Genomic DNA, 18,427 nt, shown 5'->3' with positions numbered 1-18,427 from the left:
TATTTTTTTAATCCTCCGTGTCCTCCTTGGCTACTGGCAACTACGTGGAGGAGGGGTGGGGGTGATGCATGATCAGTGAAGGCTTGTATCATGTGTTCTTGTCATTACTTAGAATTCCTCATGGGGGAGACAGAAACTACGCACTATAGCTTTAATAAACACTATATACAGTAGGGAATAGTGAGTGAGTGAGTGAATGAGGAAATAGTTTCGAACACAGCTATAGTGTAGAACCAATATATACTGTAACTAATTCAATAGCAATAGATTATAAAAGAGATGGCGATATCTATTTTTGGCTTGATTTTCGCCAATCAATTAAATACTTGACAATGTACTTTATCACATAGATGCAAATATCCTGTTAATCCAATACTGCTACAAAGCAGTCCTACTCACTGAATATGCAACACTGACATAACACACCCAGGGATATGAGAGGGAGACCTTCCCTCAAGACTGTGAGGTGCGGTTGAAAGCTCCAAAAGCTACAGTAGTAAGTAGAGATGTTTCGATATAGAGCCTAAGTAAGTACTGGAGTTTATGCACCGATCCGATACCACGTAATTTAGCCCTGAAGAAAATCTACTTTAAAGTAGTTTATTTATGTTCCATTTCCGTTACGACTGACTGTCAAACTGGAGAATAAAAGAAAGTTCTAGGGCGTTCATTGTTTGTTTGTTCATGTTCCACAAAAAGTTTATCCCGAGCCAGACAGACAACAATTATAGAAATCATATCACATCCATACAGGCATAGTAGTACAAAGCTGTTAAAACATAATTAATTATATGATGCACTGGTATCGGATGGGTACGCTGTATCGGGAAGCAAAAAATGTTATTGGGCCATCTCTAGTTGGAAGTGAATGTAAAATGGACTGTTTATATAGCGCTTTCCTAGTCTTAATGACTACTCAAAGCTCTTTTACAGAGTACAGGAACCATTCATCAATCACACACATTCACACACTGTGGCCGAGGCTGCCGTACAAGGTGCCACCTGCTCATCAGATAAAACATTCACACACATTCACACACTCTGATGGCGCAGCATCGGGAGTAGAGTTGGGCATCGTTTGGATATTAACGATTCTGATTCCAATTCCGATTCTTCCTTTCAATTCCGATTCTTTGAGGGGTGGAGTTGAAACTGGTCACATGCTTATCTCCCAAATAAGAGGAAAGTTGTTTTTTTAACACAGCTTTTTTCAATGTACAATAAAGCCACACTAGAGCACCACATACTGTGCTCCAAGGCTGCAACACAACAGGCACCTGGCCGCTACGGAAACCAAAACTTACGCGTGTTAAATTTGGATCCCATGATCAGATTTGAAACCAAACCCTCCAAACGATTCCAATAAAGAAACGATTACACTGGAATCGTAATTTTTTAAACGATTCCAAGTAGGAATCGGTTCTCGATGCCCAACCCTAAATCGGGAGCAATTAAGGGTTCAGTGTCTTGCCCAAAGACACTTCAACATGGAACTGCAGGGCCAGGGATTGAACTTCCAATTGGTAGAAGACCGCTCTGCCACCTGAGCTACAGCGGCCCCAGTGGACCTTTAAACTTTGATTACTTATTAAACTTTCTTATACTGTACATATACTGTTTCCAAAGGTCAGCAATAAGCGCCCATGTTAAAACATCTCAAAAGGATTAACTAACTTCCATTGTGTCCCTTTACACATGCTCAGATGTACTTAAAGCTATAGTGTTTCTGTCCCCCCCCTAGTATCACCAGAGGACCTGACGGCTGTGATTCGTGCGGCACATTCACACAAGATAAATAAAGTCTGTGTTTTACTTGGCCTTACTGACGTTATCCCACAGATAGAATGTCAAGGCTCTGTCAACACGCCCCCGAATCACTGAGATGCGGATTCAAACACGACTAATATTATTACACAACCTTTGTGTTTGGCGAAATATGGTCCTCGTTGACCTCAACCGTTTTTAATTTCGCCGCTAAAGTTTTAATGTTTAAACTTTTGGATCTCGGAGTAATGGAGAGAAGCTCCTCAATGAATTCACCGGAGACTTTCTCCTCTTTTTAAGAATGTAAAGCTGCAGGAAGCAAAGATTTTCTCTTTAAAGCCCAAATCCAACTGTTTTAGCAGATTAAAATCACAGACTACACGCTGCTACACACACACACACACACACGCACACACACACACACACTAGTCCCACACTCCCTGATTAAGATGCTGCAGATCGGTCGATCTGGGCCCAGAAGAGATTCTCTTAGATAACCTTAAAGAGTTGTTTGTTGCTGGACTCCTTCCCACCACAAACTAATGCCACTCTCAATTTACGTCTGAAATGAGCCGAGCTGCAGAGTTGGGACGAAGACGTCACACTTCCTTGATTGGAACGAAAGTTACCAAAGAACATACTGGTAATCAAGGCAGCAATTGGTGAGAATTCTCACAGGAATCTTAACAGCAACAAGGGATGTGTTTTACATTGCAAACAGTCACTTGATCCATTGTTAATGTTCAATTTTAAATGTAGCTTTAAAGTGTCCCTTGCTGTAAGTTTCAGAAAATTCATGGTAAGTGTAGTAAGACTTTTCCGTCAAACTATTATTTCGAAGCTCAACAAGGTCATATTTAAAACTATAGAGCGTAGTTTCTGTCTCCCCCATGAGGGACTCTAAGTAATGAAAACAACACTGTTGGCGCGTCCACGTGATACAAGCCTTCTGTGATCCCGCACAGTTGCTAGAAGCCAAGGAGGACACAGAGGATTAAAAAAACATGGACTCTTCAGAAGGGGTAATTCACTTGAGTTTCTGCACGGGAAAGTCGCTGAACGCTGCAATCTTCTGAACATAGTCATACTGAGAAATCCAGAGAAGGTTGTGTGGAGCTGATAGTCTTAATTAGCTTTGTAGCAACTCATTTGGCAATGGCTTGAATGTAACGGACGTTTATTAATATCAAAAAGTTATGCACCAAAGCTTTAATTATCAGTGAAAGTCAATGCTCAGCTATGTTAGAAAACACAGTTAGCATAGTTAGCTCTGCCATTTAAATGCTCAGCAGTCAGAAGATATTTGACTTCAAATGTGCTTATAAAGACTCGTGACTTGACGATGTTTGACTTCATACTTTAAGGAAGACTTGAAACTTAGCATGGACTTTAATTTATCCCGAAGAACTGAAAACAATAACTAGGGGTGTCAATCACATGTGTTATCACGATAGGATATTATATTGATTCTTTGGACAAGGAAACAATATTTACTGATATCACAAAGTCTGCCACGGTACCATTTGGATTTGATTCAATTCAGGGCCCTGCGACCAATACCAGACGATACATAAAGCAACTTAAACATGATTTTTCAATTTCATTACTAATTACTAATTTATTATAGACATTTAAGTATAAAAAACAAACTAATATTTAAAATAAAAAGAATAAATATGAAGTGGGAATTTCAAAATAAAGGCGCATCTTGATGACGATATGTATCGATATTCTCTGGCCAGTGCAACATTCCCCCCCCCAATCTAATAATAATTTCCTTGACATACAGTGAGGAAAATAAGTATTTGAACACCCTGCTATTTTGCAAGTTCTACCACTTCGAAATCATGGAGGGGTCTGAAATTGTCATCGTAGGTGCATGTCCACTGTGAGAGACATAATCTAAAAAATTTTTTTTAACTATTTACTTGTATGATACAGCTGAAAATAAGTATTTGAACACCTGTCTATCAGCTAGAATTCTGACCCTCAAAGACCTGTTAGTCTTCCTTTAAAATGTCCACCTCCACTCCATTTATTATCCTAAATTAGATGCACCCGTTTGAGGTAGTTAGCTGCATAAAGACACCTGTCCACCTCATACAATCAGTAAGAATCCAACTACTAACATGGCCAAGACCAAAGAGCTGTCCAAAGACACTAGAGACAAAATTGTACACCTCCACAAGACTGGAAAGGGCTACGGGGAAATTGCCAAGCAGCTTGGTGAAAAAAGGTCCACTGTTGGAGCAATCATTAGAAAATGGAAGAAGCTAAACATGACTGTCAATCTCCCTCGGACTGGGGCTCCATGCAAGATCTCACCTCGTGGGGTCTCAATGATCCTAAGAAAGGTGAGAAATCAGCCCAGAACTACACGGGAGGAGCTGGTCAATGACCTGAAAAGAGCTGGGACCACCGTTTCCAAGGTTACTGTTGGTAATACACTAAGAAGTCATGGTTTGAAATCATGCATGGCACGGAAGGTTCCCCTGCTTAAACCAGCACGTCAAGACCCGTCTTAAGTTTGCCAATGACCATTTGGATGATCCAGAGGAGTCATGGGAGAAAGTCATGTGGTCAGATGAGACCAAAATAGAACTTTTTGGTCATAATTCCACTAACCGTGTTTGGAGGAAGAAGAATGATGAGTACCATCCCAAGAACACCATCCCTACTGCGAAGCATGGGGTTAGTAGCATCATGCTTTGGGGGTGTTTTTCTGCACATGGGACAGGGCGACTGCACTGTATTAAGGAGAGAATGACCGGGGCCATGTATTGCGAGATTTTGGGGAACAACCTCCTTCCCTCAGTTAGAGCATTGAAGATGGGTTGAGGCTGGGTCTTCCAACATGACAATGAGCCGAAGCACACAGCCAGGATAACCAAGGAGTGGCTCTGTAAGAAGCATATCAAGGTTCTGGCGTGGCCTAGCCAGTCTCCAGACCTAAACCCAATAGAGAATCTTTGGAGGGAGCTCAAACTCCGTGTTTCTCAGCGACAGCCCAGAAACCTGACTGATCTAGAGAAGATCTGTGTGGAGGAGTGGGCCAAAATCCCTCCTGCAGTGTGTGCAAACCTGGTGAAAAACTACAGGAAACGTTTGACCTCTGTACTTGCAAACAAAGGCTACTGTACCAAATATTAACATTGATTTTCTCAGGTGTTCAAATACTTATTTGCAGCTGTATCATACAAATAAATAGTTAAAAAATCATACATTGTGATTTCTGGATTTTTTTTTTTTTAGATTATGTCTCTCACAGTGGACATGCACCTACGATGACAATTTCAGACCCCTCCGTGATTTCTAAGTGCTAGAACTTGAAAAATAGCAGGGTGTTCAAATACTTATTTTCCTCACTGTAATTAAAGACATCGGCACCATAAATTGATGCAGAAAAGGCACAAATTGTTGCAAAAAAAGTTACCACAATGCAGGAAATTAAGTGATTCATATGCTCAAAATTTTAATTTTGCTCAAAAGTGGAGATCTCAACCCCCCCAATGTGGAACCCAAAGTTACACCCTTGCAAAACTTCTAGCTAAACCATATCATGAATAAGCATCATGGATCTTATTTTGTGCACATCTGAATGTATGTGAAGTCCTAAGGGCTGTAAAGTTATTCTAGGAGCAGAAAGGCACGATGGGAAGGGAAGGTCAGCCGACAGCCGGCTGTACATCTCGAAGGACGACGCGTCTTTCTGGCAAATCCGCTCTTTGATCAATCCCTCATTAAAGCAGAGAGTTCAGCCGTCAGGTTCAGACCGAGCGATGCAGCACACGCTCCTCCGCTGCCGCAGCATTTATATTTTTAGAGTTTATATTTGTGCTTTTTAAAGAATCAGTTGGCCCAACATTACTTTCATGCTGTTGGCTAGGATCGTTTTTGTATAAAGAGTTTTGTTCTTCTCTTAAAGCAGAATTCTTGAACACGGGGTGCTAAGAGTTACTGCATATGTATGAAAATATACATTTACATGAATCCAATATATTATTAGTAAAGATTAAAAATAAATATGTATAAATCATTGATGATAGGCTTACTGGTTTGCTGCTAAGGTAGCCATACGGTCCACCGACACGGTTAAGCTTAAGGATTTACTGTGCCACATTTTAACATTAAAACATGATGTGTAAATATATGAATATGCCAAAAACATTTATTTTAAAAGCTTAGTATCGTATGCACCATAAAAAGGTGTGTGAAGGCTCTAGGCCACCTAGTCTATATCCACGACGTTCCACTTCCAGGATTACTCCGTCTCTACCGGAAAATCCGCCAGATTTCACTCATTTAGGCCGGACATCCGTTACCTTGGGCTTCCTTTTTTGTTGCCGTCTATGGTTAACTGCTCCTCAGATCTCTGCAGGGTAAATCCAGACAGTTAGCTAGACTATCTGTCCTATCTGAGTTTTCTGTTGCACGACTAAAACTACTTTTAAAACATACACATCCGAGGCTATTTTGCAGCGGCACCTCGGCTTTTCTTCGGCGCTTAGCGCTGTCCAAAACGATTGTGATTGGTTTAAAGAAATGCCAATAAACCAGAGCACGTTTTCCTCCCATCCCTGAATGCTGTGTGGAGCAGCCAGACCCTCCTCCAGGGTGCTTTGGAGGAGGGTCTGGCAAAGCAAGACTACAGGCTGCCCTACATGTTATTGTAGGTCCAGATTCTTTTTGCAACAAAATGTTACACAATTAACGTAGTAGTAGGTCCCGGCTCCGTCTCTTTTTCAGCTAAGAGGTCTTTGGCCTAAAAACTGCTGAAGACCCCTGTCTTACAGACACAGTTTGGATCTATTTAAGTGTGATTATATGAGGCATTTCTCCATAGTCCGTGTATTACCCATAGGTGTAGATTTTGGGGCCAAAAACCTGAGCAAAAGTGAAAGAAACAGATGAAAACTTGTGTTTATCTGCTCTGACGTAAGCTGTCAATAACGACAAACAGTGTTGCTGTTGTGTAGCACTGTTGGTGCTGTTGCTCACACTGTATGTGATTCACCGAAACCAGGTGTCATCAGCAGTTTCTGGGTGTGACAATATTTCCAGGGAACATTATTTGGAACTTTTAACAGCAGAAGCAGCCGCAGGAACTGTCAGCACAAGCAACACAGCTTCTATGCATTTTTACATTTGGCTCATATCCCAAAAAATAATAATGTAAATCATAATGTCACCGTGAGTCAGGAATGTTCCCCCACCCGCCCAAGGGCCCCTGGAAGGTCCACGCACATGAGGTTGAGAACCTGTTTGAAATGCTGCTTACAACACTGACGTTTTCAGGAGCTTTGAGTGGTTTAAATGAAGCCGAACTCAAACAAACAAAGTGTTCATCAGGGCTGCACAACATATGGTTTTTCATCGTCGTCGCGATATAAACTGGTGCAATGAACACGTGGCGAAAGGCTGCGACATATCCAGAAAGACACTCAGAGATTTTTTTGTGTTAGTTGAAAGAAACATTTTTTTCTAATTCTTTCTTCAGATATTCACTCGCACTCAACTAGGCAATAAAATTATTTCCATTTGCCGATTAGTCGTACATCAAGACACATTTTTTTTTATCAGATACAGAGGTCGATTACTGTGGAATATATTGAATATGTCACAAGAAACATTACCTTCCCTGCCAGCCTTCAGGTCACAGTTAAAAAAGTTTTTTAATTTCATCTGAAAGCTTTAGTGCATAACTTTTTGATATTAATAAACGTCTGTTACATTCACGCCATTGCCAACAAACAAAGCTTATTAAGACTATCAGCTCCACACAACCTTCTCTGGATTTCTCAGTAGGATTATCTTCAAAAGATTGTGGCGTCCGGTGACTTTCCCAGGCAGAAACTTGAGTGAAGATAATGACCTCTTCTGAAAAGTTCATCATGTTTTTTTTAATCCTCCGTATCCTCCTTGGCTACTAGCAACTGTGTGGAGGAGGAGGAAATCATTCTTTCTTCAGATATTCACTCGGACTCAACTAGGCAAAAAATGATTTCCATTTGCCTATTAGTCGTACATCAAGACATACATTTGTTATCAGATATAGAGGTTGATTACTGTGGAATTCATTCAATATGTCACAAGAAACATTCAGCCTTCAAGTCACTAAAAAGGTTTTTTAATTTCATCATAAAGCTTAAAGGCGATCACGGAAGGCTTGTATCATGTGGACGTGCCAACAGTGTTGTTGCCATTACTTAGAATTCCTCATGGGGGAAACAAACTACACACTACAGCTTTAAATCTTATGTTGGGATAATTCTGTTGATTGTATGTCTGACTCAAGGATTGTACTTTTTTCTTGCCTCGTCTTTTTTCTTGCCTTGTTTTTTGTTGTTGCTTTAACTGTGTATAATTACCTGATATATCTTTATATTGTGTGTATGCTTACTTGTTTGTTTATTAGAGAAATTATATTTTCAGATGTACAGTGGGGGAAATAAGTATTTGACCCCTTGCTGATTTTGCAGGTTTGCCCACTTACAAAGAATGCAAAAATCTACAATTTTAATCATATGTACATTCTAACAGTGAAAGACAGAATCCCAAAGAAAATTCCAGAAAATCACATCATATGAATTTATTAAAATTGATAACCATCTGATGAGGAAAAACAAGTATTTGACCCCCTGGACAAACAGCAAGTATTCTGGCTCCTACAAGCCAGTTAGTCTTTCTTTAAGACACAGCCCCAATCCGAACCAATTATCTACATCAAATACACCTGCCTCACCTCGTTACCTGTATAAAAGACACCTGTCAACACCCAAACAACCAGCATCCAACATCACCACCATGGGCAAGACCAAAGAGCTTTCTACGGACATCAGGGACAAGATTGTTGATCTGCACAAGGCTGGGATGGGCTACAAGAGAATCGGAAAGCAACTTGGAGAGAAAAGATCAACTGTCGGTGCAGTTATCAGGAAATGGAAGAAGCACCACACCACCGCCAACCTCCCTCGGTCTGGGCCTCCACACAAGATCTTGCCTCGTGGGGTGTCCCTGATCATGCGAACGGTGAGGAATCATCCCAAAACCACAAGGGGGGAACGGATGAATCAAATGAAGGCAGCTGGGACCACAGTTACAAAAGAAACGGTTGGTAACACACTACGCCGTCATGGATTGAAATCCTGCAGCGCACGCAAGGTCCCCCTGCTCAAGAAGAAACATGTACAGGCCCGCATGAAGTTCACCATTCACCACCTGGACGACTCAGAAGAGGCCTGGAAGAAGGTGATGTGGTCAGATGAGACCAAAATAGAACTTTTTGCCTCAACTCAACTCGTCGTGTTTTGGAGGGCAAAGAACACCGAGTACAACCCAAAGAACACCATCCCCACCGTCAAGCATGGTGGTGGCAACATCATGCTTTGGGGGTGCTTTTCAGCCAAGGGGACGGGACAACTCCATCGTATTGAGGGGAGGATGGACGGGGCCATGTATCGTGGAATTCTGGACCGACATCTCCTTCCCTCAGTGAGAGAGCTGAAGATGGGTCGAGGATGGGTGTTTCAGCACGACAATGACCCTAAGCACACCGCCAAAGCAACAAAAGAGTGGCTGAAGAAGAAGCACATCAAGGTTCTGGAGTGGCCTAGCCAGTCTCCAGACCTGAATCCGATTGAAAATCTTTGGAGGGAGCTTAAAATTCGAGTTGCCAGGCGACAACCTCGGAACCTGAATGATTTGGAGGCTGTCTGCAGGGAGGAGTGGGCCAACATCCCTGCCGAAATGTGCACAAACCTTTTCACCAACTATAAAAACCGTTTGACATCTGTGCTGGCCAATAATGGCTTTTCTACAAAATATTAACATGCTGTTTGTCCAGGGGGTCAAATACTTGTTTTTCCTCATCAGATGGTTATCAATTTTAATAAATTCATATGATGTGATTTTCTGGAATTTTCTTTGGGATTCTGTCTTTCACTGTTAGAATGTACATATGATTAAAATTGTAGATTTTTGCATTCTTTGTAAGTGGGCAAACCTGCAAAATCAGCAAGGGGTCAAATACTTATTTCGACCACTGTATATATTTTTTCCTCTTTTGTAAAAGGGGAGGGCGTTTCAGGCTTCTCTCCTCTCCTGAAATGTAGTTTTTTTTTTTTCTAAATTATCCGTAGAAAACTGCACTTTAAAATGTAACGGCCATTCTTGTTTTAGTGCTGCATTTTATATTCAACTCAATGTTCAGTTGGTTAAATAAAAGAATGTTGGAAATGATTTCCTTTTGTTTGTTTTAAATTAGACAAGCAATTTCTTGTATTTTAGCAGAATACAAAAAAGGATCAGAACTGAGTATACTTTAATATCTGCATATCGCCGGTAAAATGGTTATCACCATATTCGACAACGTTGTCGCATGTGGCATCATTATCCTCTCATCGTGCGGCCCTACTGTTCATTCACACCCTCTCTCTCCCACCTGCCGGGTCTTCTTGCAGCTGATGTTGGGGGGGTCGAAGGCCTGGATCTGGACACACTTCTGACCGGGCGACCACAGCCAGGTGTTCTCCTCCGTCCACCTGCTGCACTCCTTCTTCCTGGTGCACCTGGGAGCGGAGCGGACAGCAATTAACGAGATGACGTATTTAAAAAAAAGAGCGCTAGTCAAAAAGCTCAAACACACACAAAAGGATGATGGAAAACATGATGGAAATCTGACAGCCTTTAAAACCAGGGGAAAAAAAACACTATCGATGTTGATATATTGCCCAGCCCCACATACAACAAAATAGACTATAAACCAAATCAACATATACAAATATTATAGTTATTATTGCTGTCAAATGGTTATAATATTTAATCGCGATTAATTGCATTAATGTCATAGTTAACTCGCAATTAATCGCACATTTTTATCTATTCTAAATGTCCCTTGATTTCTTTCTGTCCCATTATTTTTTTTTCCTCATTTTAATGCTCTTATCAACATGGAAAAGTGGATCGGCTTGCTTTGTGCTTTTGTAGCCTGGCTTTGACGAGGGGGCGGAGAATGGGCATCAGCTGTGAGCTGGGCCATCAGCTGTGTGCTGGGCCGTCAGCTGTGTGCTGGGCCGTCAGCTGTGTGCTGGGCCGTCAGCTGTGTGCTGGGCCGTCAGCTGTGTGCTCAGTGTGCTGGGCCGTCAGCTGTGTGCTGGGCCGTCAGCTGTGTGCTGGGCCGTCAGCTGTGTGCTGGGCCGTCAGCTGTGTGCTGGGCCGTCAGCTGTGTGCTGGGCCGTCAGCTGTGTGCTGGGCCGTCAGCTGTGTGCTGGGCGTCAGCTGTGTGCTGGGCCGTCAGCTGTGTGCTGGGCCGTCAGCTGTGTGCTGGGCCGTCAGCTGTGTGCTGGGCCGTCAGCTGTGTGCTGGGCCGTCAGCTGTGTGCTGGGCCGTCAGCTGTGTGCTGGGCCGTCAGCTGTGTGCTGGGCCGTCAGCTGTGTGCTCGGCCGTCAGCTGTGTGCTGCACAAGGTTTCAACTTTTTGAAAGTTAACCAACCTTTTATCTTAACATTTGGATTACATATTGTACAAGTGAAATGTTTTTTCTGTCTTTTCCGTTTGTTGGGTTTGTTTTGTGTATTAAAGGAAGGTTACAGTCTCCTCATCGCTAAACACAGATCTGACGTCTTCAGTTCTTCAGTGGACATTCACACTCTTCACGTACGTCATTTACATACACTTAGTCGGTTTCCATTGCACTTTCTGCATTTTGTTCTTATCGATGCACCGACTTTACCTCCTTTTTTAAGTGTGGTTGTTAGGGCTGCACAAAACATGGTTTTATTAACACATGGCGAAAGGCTGCAACATGCTGTATTGCGGAAGAAACAGATTTTTTTTCTGTTAGTTGAAAGAAAATATCAGCAGAAAACTGCACTTTAAAATGTCGTTTTTTTTTAGTGCTGCCTTTTATATTCAACTCACTGTTCAAGTTAATAAGTCAAAAGAAAGTTGGAAATGATTTCCTTTGTTTTAAATTTCAACAAGCAGTTTTTGTATTTTAGCAGAATACTTAAAAGGAACACGCTGACTTTAGAATTTGGCTTATAACCCCCAGAGTAAGACAAGTCGATACATACCCTTCTCATCTCCGTGCGTGCTGTAACGCTGTCTGACGGCTCCAGCATTAGCTTAGCCTAGCACAGATCCTGCAGGTAACTGGTTCCAACTAGCCTACTGCTCCCAATTGTGACAAAAATGACAAAATAACACCAACATGTTCCTATTTACATGTTGTGATTTGTAGTCTGGCGTGTACAAAAACTACGTAACATGAGACACAGCCATCTTTTCAACAGTAAACAAACCGAAACTATATTCTCAGACAGGCTTGCTGCGAGCATATCACGCCGCCCAAGTACTATATTCTTCTGCCTGAGAATATAGTTCCCGGTTTGTTTACAGTTAGAAGATTGCTGTGTCTCATGTTACGTTGTTTTTTGTACACGCTGTGACTCTACAAATCACAACATGTAAATAGGAACATGTTGGTGTTATTTTGTCACTTATTCGGAGCAGTAGGATTACTGGAACCATTCACCTGCATGTTCTGTGCTGGCCTGATGCTGCTGGAGCCGTCAGACAGCATTACAGCACGCACGGAGATGAGAAGGGTCTGTATGGACTTGTCTAACTCTGGGGGTTACGGTGAATAAGCTAAATTCCCAATAAGTCAGCGTGTTCCTTTAAAGGTGCCGTAGGTAGGATTGTGAAGATCCAGGACTTAGCCAAAAAATTTGAACATTGACAACTTCTCAGTCCCCCCCCTTCCGCTAAAGCCCAAAACGGTCTCCTAAGCCCCTCCCCCCACAAGGGAGAATGAATGTGTGTGCATGAGCAGTGATTGACAGGCAGTTAGACCGCCCCCCGGCCCTGATTGGTGCATCTGAACAGGGAGCGGTGGATTTTTGCACATATCACTACAGGCTGTAGTCAGAGGAGCTGGATTTATTTTAAATGACCTGCTTCATGTAGTTCTACTGGAACATAGGGCCAGTTTCAGCAAATATGACAGAAAGTTAGTTTTATAAGTCTTACCTACTGCCCCTTTAAAGCAGCAAAAAGGTTCAAACTTTAATATCTATTTATTTATCTTAAATTATATCGTAATCTGGATTTTCAACGTTATTGCTCGCATGTTTTCATCATAACGTGCAGCCCTAATTTATATACACCAAGTCGGTTTCCATTGCACTTTTTATGCATTTTTGCCATTTTGTTCTTATCGATACACAGACTCTTCCATCCTTTTTGAAGTGTAAAAAACAATCTTACTGCAGTTTATTGATGCGCAAAATTGAAAATGCGCATCCCAACAAGTGAACGGAAAGTTTGTTGAAACACAGAGTGACTCACTTTCCCTCCAGGACACACCAGCCACAGTACGGATCCTTCATGGAGACGCAGGAGTGGCAGTCTGTCTTCAGGTGGCAGGCCTGGACTGGAACCTTGGTGATCTGCATACATAGGACAGGCTTTTATTGTGAAGGAGAGGTTGTTTTGCACAACATGCAGGAGCATAAAGGGCAAAAAGTAACCCTTAGATAAGGAGAAAACAAAAACCACACTAAAAAATCCATCTATTTGAAACTGGTGTTCCCGTTTGAGCCCCGTTTTTAGTCTGTATATATTTACATTTTTGGCAAATCAGCTGCATTAAAAGTATGCCGAATTAGCTATTACTCAACTCCATTCTTCAGTGTACCCATGGACGTACAGACAACTATCACTGGTTTACTTTGATACTGAAGAAAAATGGGCATTAATCCCGATGCATATCAGAGATAATGATATCCCCGGGAAGTGTAAGTCATACTGCACAATATCAATAGGTTTCATGTCTGTGTGTTAAGATTTGACAGCGTTATGACTCAGAGAAGGAGTGTGATTTTCGAATCGATTTACTCAAAGTGTGGCAGAACAGAGCTGAGGTGTCAAATGAACACCAGTAGAGAGGAGACTTTTGATTTTTAAATGGGATTATTCCTGTTTTCTTTTTTCTTTGCAAGAACAATTCCTGGTTGAAAAACAAATAGGGGACACATCTTGGACGTGTGTGTGTGTGTGTGTGTGTGTGTGTGTACGCTTTTACTTTCACAGCTGTCAGTTTTGATGCGTCAATGATGAATCACAGAGTTACACCCAAGATATGTGATACATTTTAATAGTTGTGAGAGTTGTATACGGCTCTAGGGGTTATTATTTCAAAATTGATCCCGTGAGATGAAACATAACATATAACATATCTTCCTTATTATGTTCTTGTGAGGGGGAAGGTCTCGAAAAGGATCTCGTTTTAGTGGAGAACTTTCTTCCAGCGAACCAGCTGTGGAAATAATTCACCTCCCTGACAACACGAAGAGGCCGCTCTAATACATTTAAATGAGCAGATGGAACAAGCTCGAGGATCGTCACTTGACTTGATGAAAGTAAATTGCCCTCTTGAAGTGCATTCTAATTAATTCATTTCTGAATCAATAACATCAATTTCACTTTCGGTGGCGGTGCCAGAGAAAGATGTCGACCGAAAGATGAAAGGACAGAGCGGAGAGAAGACGGATGAAGAGGAAACGCAGCGGGAAAATAAGAGAGAATAAATCAATGGCTGACTTCTGTGTGGTAATGTAGACGGATGTATCGGTGTTTGTCGAAAGAATGAATAAATGATCAAATAAGACGGAGAGAATAAATGAAAGACTCATTAACTCGCCTACCTGATAGATGAAATGGAAAAGCAGAAGTAAGCACATATCCATGACCTTCTTTATGTGTGCTAGAGACAGAGAGCATTTAAGTTGCACCCTCCATTGACATGTACTGCGTGAAGGTGCCTCCTTGTCAGTTCCGTCTGCTAGCAAACATGAAAAATGCCTCAAAGCTGCTGTGTGGTTGGATGCACTCCCAACGATGTAAAGAACCTAGAACTTAAGAACCAGCAGCATGGAGGCCCAGTGGTTACCACTGTGGCCTCGTAGCAAGAAGGTTCTCGGTTTGGATCCAGCTCGTTCCGGGCCTTTTTCTGTTTGTATGTTCTCCCCATGTTTGCGTGGGTTTTTGCCAGGTGCTCCAACATCTAAAAACATGTATCAGACCTGGAGTTGGTCCCCGGGCGCTGTTGCTGCTCCCTTGAGGGATGGGTTAAATGCAGAGAATGAATTATATTATTATTTATAAGCTGTCGACCCAAAAACTGAGCTTTTATCAAGACCAAAGTGCAGTTACGGACGTAACGGATTCAGCAGAAATAGTCACCTCGGAACTCGGAAGCTGGAGCTGCGAATTATGTCACACCCGAGTTCTATTTCCATGTCGGATTTGTTATTGTGGGTTTTAGCTCAAGACTGGTTAGCCATTGTTAGCAATACCCATTAACAATAGCAGATACAATAAAAAAGACAGTTCATATATATCTATCTAGCATTCGGGGATGGGAGGAAAAACGTGCTCTGGTTTGATGGCATTTCTTTAAATCAATCAGAATCGTCATGGGCGGTGCTAAACTCCGCACAGAGCCGCTGTAAAATAGTCTTACGAGAGAAAACTCAGATTGGACAGATGGTCTAGCTAGCTGTCTGGATTTACCCTGCAGAGATCTGAGGAGCAGTTAACCATAGACCTCAGAAATCCACCGGAGTTAAAAATTACAACACAAACAAAGTGGAAGGAAATGGAAAACCATGGGCAATTTTAGACCCTTTTTGGAGGGGCTTAAGTACACACTTTTGCAAGGCACTGTATCCGTGTCACAATCTCATTAGGGGCGGAGCCCCCCTAAAGGTCTGATCATAGAATCGCCCCTGCAAAAAACACATGCATCTGGCAGAATTTCCTGCAGCACCAGAGCAATCCTGGAAGTGGAACCGTAATGTGAGCATAAGCTCTCATGGCTCATGGTGTCAGAAAGGCACATCCAGAAGGTTGGTAATTTAGGGCAAGACCAGAACATAGGAGCATGGTTGGCAGGGGACTGGTTGGTTTATTGTCTATTTTGTTGAATGGTCTTGAATTTTGTAGTTACAATATGTGTGTGTGTGTGTGTGTGTGTGTGTTGGGGTGTGGGGCACGTTTTGTATGTAGTAGGTTGTGTGAGTTGGACCTTTGTCTCGGTGGTGATGTACAGGTGTTGGAGCCTGGGATCGAACAGCAGGTTCTTGTTGACCTTGTCTCCCGTGACTTCAGCCGGCTCCCGCCCGTACACGTCCGGGTGGGCCGACAGATGCACCTTCAGCACCTGCAGGAAACCCAAAACCGGCATTCACACACTTTTTCAATTCATGCATCCTGGGTTTCCTCCTCTGTGCTCAAGACACCCGGTCTCATTCACATTCAATTTCAGTTTTATTTACGTGTATCGTGTATTGTATGTATCGCTTTTAATGCTTGTGTATGCATACATTTCATGCATTTTTAAATGCAAATATTCAATAATGCAGCTTTAAACTAAATCTTTCAAATTGAAATGTTTAAAGTTTATTTAGTAAGTTTCCTGTGAAACTATGTTATTTGGTATTCATTTAAAAGGGTACGTTGAAAAGAATAGTTTTGATAGATTTATATTAGTTTAGTTGCACTACTAAAATATGAACCAAAGAAAATATTCATAAATGTATTATTGTGTTCAGGTGCATTCTGGGCGTGCTGGTCTTACAGGGAGGTGTGTTCAGGTGCATTCTGGGCGCGCTGGTCTTACAGGGAGGTGTGTTCAGGTGCATTCTGGGTGTGCTGGTCTTAGAGGGAGGTGTGTTCAGGTGCATTGTGGGCGTGCTGGTCTTACAGGGAGGTGTGTTCAGGTGCATTGTGGGCGTAATGCTAACTTAAGGCAGCGGGATGTGATTGCGCCATTGACCAACAAAAACCTGGTCTAAAGTCAATAGCGCAGCATTTCATTGTTATTTTAACAGAGCATTAGTAAAATGCTCCTAGGCTTATGCACAGCATTCGCACACTATGCTTGTTACACACACAGGGACGCACAGCAGCACACAAACAGATTACAAAGAGATTAAAAATTAAAATATTATGGTGCAAATCCGCCATTATAATAGCAATGCGCCAAGGTACAAATGTGCGTTTATTGCATGTTACGCCCAAAACACACCTCTGATTAATGAAGACACTAAGTACAACCCTTTAGGACCAGGCGCCCGGCGCACGGACCCTTTTTTCGCCGTCAAACTAGCAAAAGTGGATTTGGACACGCCCTAAACACACCTGCGCCAGGCGCTTCACGCCGTGCGCTTAGATCGTTAAAATAGGGCCCACTGAGTTAAAGGCAAAATCGCGTCTTCCTCAATTATAGCGGCGCCTCAGAAGATCATGCCAAACAAGATTCGTGTTGTAACATTTCATTTGGCCGAGATATGCAAAAGTTTAGGTTTCCGCATTGGATTGCATAACACAGGTTCCCAGCCCCCTCTGGCTTGGACCCCTAATAAACGAAAGAAAGAAAAAGAAATCAAAAAGGTGACTGAATGTTGACAGAAAAGTCCGTCTTTACCTCTCCGGTGGCGGTGCCCAGGAACGCCACAGCGTGCTCCATTTCCACAGCCACAGCCACGGCCGTTATGTGACACTTACGATGGAATAAGGGCTCAGACGTTAAGGCCAACTCGGCCTTGCTGGCCAATGGGGAGGGCAGGAACTCAGCTCCACACTTGTATCTGAGGGCCATGTCCTTCTGACGGAGCAGAAAAGAAATCATTAGTAAAACATCCATATTAATACAGACTTTTTTTGCTCATGGTGAATTGTTGGAGTCTCTCTTTATCTCCGACACACAGGCGGCTTTTCCTACCTGATTGTTGCTGCTGCACAGCTCTTCAGACTTGGAGGAGTAAGGCGAGTAGACGGCGGCCTTCCCGTTAATGATGCCACTGTTGCTGTAACAAGCTCCTATTATCTCCACCAGCCTCCTATTAATGGAGTGAAGAGGGTACATGCCTACAAACAGGAGCAGAAACACTGTTTGTAACTGCTTCCTTTAGTTTCCTCTGTTAATAAATCACACATCTGAGTCCATGTTTTCTGGCAAAGCAAACAATAAAAAGTAAAAAAATCACAAACCAAAATCAAAGCACTAGTTCTGCACAAACCTCAGTTACAGTTTTATTTTGATAAAAGGTGGCGACCACCTGAAACGTAGGATTATTAGAGAATTGTATAATAGTCATTCATCATGCAACATTTAAAAAGTCCCATATTGTAAAAATTTGATTTCCGTGTCTTTTTTTTTATGTTTTATTATAAAGCAGATCGAGGTGCTGTATAAATAACACTCAAACAGAGAAACGCACACAGCCCGTATTCAGAAACCGTGCCTTTAAAATATGGCGTCAGGACTACCTGTAACGTTGTGATGTCACAAATAAACTATGTGTAGGTAGAAAGTGTTGCTGCCGTTACATCATTCCCCGGCTGCAATGACGGGGCAGAGAGCGCGGATGCCGAAGAACCAAAAATGCTGACCAATCAGAGCAGACTGGGCTTTTTCTGGAGGGGGGCTTAAAGAGGCAGGCGCTAAAACGGAGCGTTTCGAAAATTGTAATTGCAATGAAAAATTAATAAAAACATTGTTAAAAAAAAAAAAAAAAAAAAAAAAGAGGGTGGATACAGGTATGTTTAGACAGACAGTATGAGAAAAATAATGTGTTTTCTCAAACATTAAAACATG

At 42.2% G+C, this 18,427-nt stretch overlaps 1 protein-coding gene across 4 annotated transcripts in view; it reads right to left on the bottom strand.

The window, feature by feature from the left end:
• LOC114549913 (plexin-B2) overlaps nt 1-18,427 on the bottom strand; it is a 227,618-nt gene that overhangs the window by 51,741 nt on the left and 157,450 nt on the right. For 3 of the 4 annotated variants that reach the window (XM_028570246.1, XM_028570248.1, XM_028570247.1), the window contains 5 exons: nt 17,552-17,697; nt 17,255-17,434; nt 15,854-15,988; nt 13,114-13,214; nt 10,205-10,331 (listed from right to left, as the gene is read on the bottom strand). In XM_028570246.1, coding sequence (XP_028426047.1) covers nt 10,205-10,331; nt 13,114-13,214; nt 15,854-15,988; nt 17,255-17,434; nt 17,552-17,697 — 689 coding nt within the window. The remainder of the gene's footprint in view (nt 1-10,204; nt 10,332-13,113; nt 13,215-15,853; nt 15,989-17,254; nt 17,435-17,551; nt 17,698-18,427) is intronic. The other variant, XM_028570249.1, reaches the window with a different exon arrangement.

The sequence above is a fragment of the Perca flavescens genome, chromosome 23, assembly GCF_004354835.1.
Source record: "Perca flavescens isolate YP-PL-M2 chromosome 23, PFLA_1.0, whole genome shotgun sequence".
NCBI lineage: Eukaryota > Metazoa > Chordata > Actinopteri > Perciformes > Percidae > Perca > Perca flavescens.
This window is presented reverse-complemented; position numbering and strand designations above follow the sequence as displayed.